Genomic DNA, 8,256 nt, shown 5'->3' on the forward strand with positions numbered 1-8,256 from the left:
TCATTTCTTCTCCATGATCTTGAGGATCTTCTCTTTCACTACTTCCTTCGTGTTGCACTCTGAAAAAAGTATTTCAGCTAGAATGCGTCCCCTTGAAGCATTAACCTCATCTTGATCAAACTCAAATGTCCAATCATCTCCGTCCCAGTTTTGAACGCATTTCACCACGAAAAGACCACAAGAGACTCTGCAAGAAACCACAAGTCAATTATTGATGGATCAGACAAGTACATACTAATTCAACATTTGCAACATACCCGTCTGTTTGTGACGGCATATCGTACTCCTTTATTGGCCAGGATGATACAGGATGTTCCGTTTCAATAAGAGCATTCACCTCCTTTGTATCATTTGCTATTTCTGCCCTCTGAAATAAAAATGACAAATCCATATGAAGTACGTTTCGAATAACTATATATTGTTTTATGTAACGTTGCAAGCTTACCAGCTTAGCAATCTTTGCAAGAACTCTTTTGCTGCATTTACCAGTAGAGTTTAAAACTTGAAACTCTTTTTTCTTGTTGTGCATAAGAACTGTTATCCAATGATTTTCTTCCACATTAAAAGGAAAGTATGCCTACAACAAAGTTTATTCATGTTGGTGTACACACAGATGTACTACGAATGATCATACTAAACTGAAGTACCTTATCTTTGATGAAATACTCTTCAGTAACTCTAGACACCATTTTAGTTTGGTTTGTGAAGTGATCCATAAAATGCCTCTTAGAGTTGTTAACCTTTCCATCAGCACGAAGAATAAGCCAGTGGGACACCCAAGATGATAATATGTGACGGTCAGCACGATGGTTGCAATAACTATTGATGACCTACAAAATAACATAACATCAATACGCCTATTAGGTAATTTATGTAAATGACATGTACAACTTAATTAATTATTGCTAATACTTACACCGCCATGCAACCACTTTTTCGAAATGATGGCTTCACGCATTTCATGTGTACATGTTTCCCAACCAATTCCCGTCATGTGCACGACAGTTTTGCTGCAAAGCTTCTCCGAGTCTGCCAGTGTCCGGATATAAACCTTCGCAGCCTCTATGTGATCCTCATTAATGTAATCAGTATTAATCATAGCAGCTCTTATACCAAACAGACCTAAAATAGCAAGAAACAATGAGTTAATAAAGTGTGCATGCAAGGACAGAAGTATGTTGCAAGAATAAATTACCTAGCACTTACTTTTCTTTGCACGTTTACGTCCACCGTTCTGCTGCTAAGGTGAAAGACAATATTTTGACTGTTTGCTCTTGCGTTTCCCATCATTCTCCTTCCCATCATTCTCCGGAGTACCATTTTCTTTCGCATTTTTAATACGGGTGTTCAGACTATCCATACTAATCTCCTCAGATTTATCGGCGCTAGACCCGTCTGACACTTCATTCATATTCTTGGGGGTTGAAGTAACAGCCGGAAAGTCATTCGTGTCTACCGTCGCAAGAGATGGGTTGGGTGAATTACCATTGTCCTCAATAACGAAGGGGTCTCCTTCATCTCCTGTACCAGGTGTGTTGTGATGCACACCTTTCTCACGCGCCAATTTATTCCCGTTCCCAGTGGTGAAGGATGCGTCCACCCTGTTGTCCATATCTTCTTTTGCAGGAGTTGATTTTACATCTGTCCAATATTTTGATGACTTGTATTTTGATGGACCATACTTCCCCACCCAGTCTTCACTATGCTCCACAAACTCAATGTCATCATCAGACCCCTTGTTTAGCTTGAATACAAGACCTTTCTTCTCCAGCTTCTCCACTACTATCTGCAATGACACATCGAAAGCATTAACTACATGCATAAATTATGAATAATCCAATGTAAACTGAACATCACTCATATTAACTCAGCACATTTTTGAGGGAGAAGTCTAATTTCTTTTTGCATATCTTTGATGCATTTCATCACTTGATCTAATGTACTATCCCTGCTCGATGAAGCCTCATCTCTATTATCTTTCTTTTTTTGGGCACGATCTTCTTGCTCTAATTCTTCCTCCGCCTTTCTTCCTTGTTGAGCAATTAATGTCTGCTTGTACTTCTCACTTATCACGTCATCAATCTGTGACAGGTAAAATCAATATAAATTTCTCAACATATAAATAGTAACATAAGTGCATGCAGTACGAAATAGTAACATATTAATAGTAACTTACCGTCCCATTACCACGGCCATATGACGTGTCGTACGCGTCACGCTTCTTAGCCTCATCTTCTGACCAATTAAGCATCAACGGATATTCATGAGCCAATGGATCAAATGCCTCATCATTCAGTGGCTGCACTTTCTCCCAAAACAAGTACTGCATGAACATGAAGTATATTAGCAATTTTTTTTCACAAACAATAGTTCGAAAGAAACAAATATAACATAAGATTTACCCGTAGGAGGGCAAGGTTTCCGATCGGCCAAGTAAATTTTGTAAGATCTGATAAGGTCTTTGTGAAGCCTTCAACCCCACACGCGTAAAGTAAACGCGTTCCAATTAAATGCTTTGATGGCCTCCACATCATGCACTAACTTGTAATAAGTATTAGGAACTTCTTTTGTGGACTGCGGTGCAAGAACCGTGCCTAGAAGAACCAGAACAATTCTACGGAGAAAATCATCATCGTACGTGCCACTGGCAACGATGTTCTCAATCAGCTCGTCTATCATCATTTCCCCCGTATTGGAATCTAGAAAGCGACTAGGCACCTTCACCTTCGCCTTTAACGCATATGATTTAATAATGAACTTGAGCAAACATTTTCGCATGAGCACACTAGGAATCATCAGCATTTTTTCCAGACTAGTGCTTGCAAAACGCTTTTTCTGCCTACACTAGTAGAAAAAGAGGCTTCCATACGCCCCCATTAGTCCCCAAAATAATCGAACCGCGACCAAAGGGGTCTTTAGTCGCGGTTCGGGAGGAGACCCGCGACCAACTGTCTGGGCCCAGCGCGCTCGGTCGACAGCTGGCGGACGGGAGGGGCTTTAGTCCCGGTTGGCCTGGCCAACCGGGACTAAAGGTCCTCAGGCTGGCCCGAAGGCCTTTAGTCGCGGTTGGCCAGACCAACCGGGACTAAAGGTTAGTCCTTTAGTCGCGGTTGGCCAGACCAACCGGGACTAAAGGGCCCATCAAACTCTACCCACCCCCCACCCCCCCCGGTGGACCGCCTTTTCAGTTTTAGAAAAACCAAAAGAAAATGATGGAAATGTCAAAAAAATAAAATAAAATAAGTTTCTCATGTGATATGTGGTCTAGTTGTTGGGAAAATTAACAAATATGAATTTCGACTTTATTTGCAAAATCTCTCTGGAATTTCTTAAAATGGGCATAACTTTTGCATACGAACTCGGATGAAAAAGTTTTTTATATGAAAAATCATCTACTCGAAAAGTTACATCCGGATGGAACCCCGTTAAACATTTTCAAAATCCTCAAAAACCTAACAGAAAAAAAAGATACGGGCTTTTAAGATCTGGAGAGGCAAAAAAATTCAAAAAAATTCAAATTGTGGTCAAACTGTGGTCAAACAATGGTCAAACTAATTATTCTAGAATATTAGTGTTACTAAATAATTATTTCAGTTTTTTTTAAATTTTGGTCAAATCTGGTCAAACTGTGGTCAAACTGTGGTCAAACAATGGTCAAACTAATTATTCCAGAAATATTAGTGTTACTAAATAATTATTGTTTTTTAAAACAATAGTTTCAAACTCAAACAGTGAAATGTGTCACTTCATGCTCAAGCTAAATTCCTGAGGGTTAATAGAATTGACATCCTACTATTGTGAGGAAAACAACAAGTGTAGACTTGGAAACGAGGGAGAATAGAACCCGGAAGTTAAGCGTGCTCAGGCTGGAGTAGTGAGAGGATGGGTGACCGTCCGGGAAGTTAGATGATTTGGAATGATGAGGGGTGATTAGAGATTAGAGGTTAAATTGAGCAGTGATGAGGGGTAGTGATTAGAGATTAGAGGTTAAAATAATTCAGAAATTTGAAAATAAAAAAATTTAAAAAAATTCGCAAAAAAACCAGGTTTAAGGGGGCTAAAACCCTAAACCTGCGGAGGAGGCCATTAGTCCCGGTTAGCCACGAGAACCGGGACTAAAGGACGGGCCTTTAGTCCCGGTTAGCCACGAGAACCGGGGCTAAAGCCTTTAGTCGCGGTTCGTAAGAGGCGCGACTAAAGGGGGGGTCTTTAGTCGCGCATATTTAGTCCCGGTTGCACAGCCGGGACTAAAGGCCTTTGCGAACCGGGACTAAAGGCCCATTTTCTACCAGTGCTAGAGTTTAGTTTGCTGACCAAGAGACACCACTTCTCAACCGAACAAAAAATATCTCCGTACTCCACCGTCGCTAGGAATAGGAGCAAAAATAATGTTAGCTTCTTTATATGGATACATGATAAACATGATGAATGCATAGTACCTCGTGCCATGGGATCAGGGCCGGCCCTGGGGGGACGACGGCACGGTGGCATTGCTGGCAGATGGCGTCGGTCGCAACCTGCAAATAAATTTCATAGATATATAACCTCATTCACATTACATATTCCAAGGTGCAACTTAGGGTGTGTTTGGGAAAACTACACTATAGCCAAACACTTAGGTGGTTTTGACAGAACTAAGAAAAACTATGGTATCTACAGTGCATGTATCAGCCACTCATGCATGCATGTACTTACGCAGTACTTAGTGCACTAACTACACACTCTAATGATCTAGGATAAAAAATTCTAGGATCAAGGTTATCCATGATAAAGCACATGAAACATGCAAGTACGTCCGAATCTGTGTTTACCAACTTGGGGGCGTCGGCGTTACGTGGCGACGGGGGCGACGGCGTCGGCCACAGATGGTGTCGGGGCAGTCACTGTCTGGTGCGTCGGCGTGAGCTGGCGTCGGCATGAGGTGGCGTCGGGGGCGGCGTCGGCCGCAGATGGCGTCGGGGGAGGTGATCGTGGAGGCGGCGTGAGGTGGCGTAGGGGGCAGCGTCAGCCGCAGATGGCGTCAGGGGAGGCGATCGTGGAGGCGGCGTGGACTGGCGATCGTGGAGGCGTGGAGGCGGCGTCCACTTGGGCTTTGACCCCCGATGGATATGCATGTATACGCGGGGCCTATCTATTAATTTTTTTTCTAAGAACCCATTCATTAGTTTTTTCCCAATCATTACTTGCGTTCGTTTTTTAAAACAACCATTATCGAAAATACATTGATTGATAGGTACTTTTTTTTTACTCCGCCAACTGTCACGAGACTTTTTCCACACGTTGGCATCACCGTCGTCAGCACCCACGCCAATTTTCATATTTTTCGGACGCTCGATGCATTTTCTAGGGTTTTCCCGGTCAAAAATCAATAAAACACTGGTCGGACGTGACGCAACGTTCGTTTTGTATCCGTTTTCGTTCCAACCTTGCGTGGGGGCCTACGTTAGCCGTGCCCACGTGTACGCACACTTTTGGTGCACTTGCATGCATGCGATCACGTAGCCCAGTGCAACTAGCTACTTTTCGGTCTGCTCGAGAGGGGGTTCCCAACTACGGTTTTTTTTCTACTCCGTCAAACGTCACGAGACTTTTTCGACACGATGGCATCACCATCCACAGCACCCACGCCAATTTGCATATTTTTTCCGACGCTCGATGCATTTTCTAGGGTTTTCCCTGTCAAAAATCAATAAAACACTAGCCGGACGTGATGCAACGTTCGTTTTGTATCTGTTTTCGTTCCAACCTTGCGTGGGGGCCTACGTTGGCCGTGCCCATGTGCATGCACACTTTGGTGCACTTGCATGCATGCGATCACGTAGCCCCAGTGCAACCAGCTACTTTTCGGTCTGCCGGAGAGGGGGTTCTCAACTACGGTTTTTTTTCTACTCCGTCAAACGTCACGAAACTTTTTCCACACGATGGCATCACCATCCACAGCACCCACGCCAATTTGCATATTTTTCCGACGCTCGATGCATTTTCTAGGGTTTTCCCGGTCAAAAATCAATAAAACACTGGCCGGACGTGACGCAACGTTCGTTTTGTATCCGTTTTCGTTCCAACCTTGCGTGCGGGCCTACGTTGGCCGTGCCCACGTGCACGCACACTTTGGTGCACTTGCATGCATGCGATCACGTAGCCCCAGTGCAACTAGCTACTTTTCGGTCTGCCGGAGAGGGGGTTCCCAACTATGGTTTTTTTCCTACTCCGTCAAACGTCACGAAACTTTTTCCACACGATGGCATCACCATCCACAGCACCCACGCCAATTTGCATATTTTTCCGACGCTCGATGCATTTTCTAGGGTTTTCCCGGTCAAAAATCAATAAAACACTGGCCGGACGTGACACAACGTTCGTTTTGTATCCGTTTTCGTTCCAACCTTGCGTGGGGGCCTACGTTGGCCGTGCCCACGTGTACGCACACTTTGGTGCACTTGCATGCATGCGATCACGTAGCCCCAGTGCAACCAGCTACTTTTCGGTCTGCCGGAGAGGGGGTTCCCAACTACGGTTTTTTTCCTACTCCGTCAAACGTCACGAAACTTTTTCCATACGATGGCATCACCATCCACAGCACCCACGCCAATTTGCATATTTTTCTGACGCTCGATGCATTTTCTAGGGGTTTCTCGGTCAAAAATCAATAAAACACTGGCCGGACGTGACGCAACGTTCGTTTTGTATCCGTTTTCGTTCCAACCTTGCGTGGGGGCCTACGTTGGCCGTGCCCACGTGCACGCACACTTTGGTGCACTTGCATGCACGCGATCACGTAGCCCTAGTGCAACCAGCTACTTTTCGGTCTGCCGGAGAGGGGGTTCCCAACTACGGTTTTTTTCCTACTCCGTCAAACGTCACGAAACTTTTTCCACACGATGGCATCACCATCCACAGCACCCACGCCAATTTGCATATTTTTCCGACGCTCGATGCATTTTCTAGGGTTTTCTCGGTCAAAAATCAATAAAACACTGGCCAGACGTGACGCAACGTTCGTTTTGTATCCGTTTTCGTTCCAACCTTGCGTGGGGGCCTACGTTGGCCGTGCCCACGTGCACGCACACTTTGGTGCACTTGCATGCATGCGATCACGCAGCCGTGCAACCAGCTACTTTTCGGTCTGCCGGAGAGGGGGTTCCCAACTACGGTTTTTTTCTACTCCGTCAAACGTCACGTAACGTTTTCCACACGTTGGCTTGACCATCCACAGAACGCACGGCAATTTTCGGTATTTTTTGACGTCCGATGCATTTTCTAGGGTTTTCTAGGCGAAAGTACCCTAAACCGCTGTCCGGACGTGCCGCGATGTGTGTTTCTTGTGTGATTTCATTCATATCATGCGTGTAGGAGTAAATTCGGGATGCGCACACACTCACAAAATTTCGTTTCATTACATGCATTCAATAGCGTACCTTTACATTGAGCATCGTTACTAATTTCTTATGTTTTACCATATATTCGTGTACAAATGCATCATCAAATCAATACTCTCAAATGAAATGGACAAAACAAATTTCACTCAAATTTCATTGAACATAGATAAGATATTTTACATACTCGAGCAAACTCGATGATGATAAATTCGTACATAAAGTCTAGTTCGTACATAAAGTCTAGTTCGTACATAAAGTCTAGTACTTAGGCTTAGAACGACATAACCAAATTAACTAAACAACACACTAAAAAACTACTCGGCGTCGCTATCAACGAGGTAGATCACGGCCGGGCCGTTGCCGCCGTCATCGTCGCTGCTGGACCGGTTCGCGACGTCGTCCCAGTCCACCGGGACGTCGTCCGAATCCTCTTCCTTCTCCGCCACCGGCGCCTGCTGCCACTCCTGCTGCCACTCCGGCGGCGCCATCGCCGCCTGCTGCGCCGCCATCGCCTCGGCCGCCTGGATTGCGACCGCAATCTCGGCGGCTTCCTTCACCGCCGCCGCCGCAGCCTCCGACGCCCGTACGGCCACGTGGTACCCCGGGGTGTCATCCGGATCGCCGTCCTCGTGGAGGATGACCTGCTCCGGTGGTAGCTCTATCTCCGGCGGCGAGGGAGGGGCGGCCGGCGCGGGCGCCGGTGCCGGCTGCACACCGTGGCCGCCGCCACGTCTGCAGCGATCGTGCGGTGGAGGCGGTGCGCGAAGACTGCCGCTGCGGCCCGTCAGGTCGGGGGTCACGCCGGCCGTCGCAAGGCAGAAGGCTGCCATGACCTCCCAATAGTCTTTCCCGTGCCAAAAATTCTTGCGGCCTTCGA

At 45.9% G+C, this 8,256-nt stretch overlaps 1 protein-coding gene across 1 annotated transcript; it reads right to left on the minus strand.

Moving 5' to 3' along the window:
• LOC109743802 (uncharacterized) lies at positions 1–7,433 on the minus strand. Its single transcript, XM_020302893.3, has 10 exons — positions 7,419–7,433; positions 4,440–4,517; positions 2,177–2,323; positions 1,930–2,082; positions 1,255–1,786; positions 917–1,122; positions 648–830; positions 446–577; positions 258–367; positions 1–187 (listed from the first exon to the last, which is right to left on the minus strand). The coding sequence occupies exons 1-10, from the start codon at positions 7,431–7,433 to the stop codon at positions 1–3; spliced, it is 1,743 nt and encodes a 580-aa protein (XP_020158482.3).
• Between the last annotated feature and the right edge of the window lie 823 nt (positions 7,434–8,256).

The sequence above is a fragment of the Aegilops tauschii genome, chromosome 3 (genome assembly GCF_002575655.3).
Source record: "Aegilops tauschii subsp. strangulata cultivar AL8/78 chromosome 3, Aet v6.0, whole genome shotgun sequence".
Taxonomy (NCBI): Eukaryota; Viridiplantae; Streptophyta; class Magnoliopsida; order Poales; family Poaceae; genus Aegilops; species Aegilops tauschii.

Excerpts from the sequence above, each read along its gene's own strand:
- LOC109743802 (XM_020302893.3), bottom strand. Across the intron at positions 2,324-4,439 it reads CCCTGATCCCATGGCACGAG|TACTTGTTTTGGGAGAAAGT; the intron begins GTACTATGCATT and ends ATGTTCATGCAG. Across the intron at positions 1,787-1,929 it reads GGGATAGTACATTAGATCAA|ATAGTAGTGGAGAAGCTGGA; the intron begins GTGATGAAATGC and ends GTGTCATTGCAG.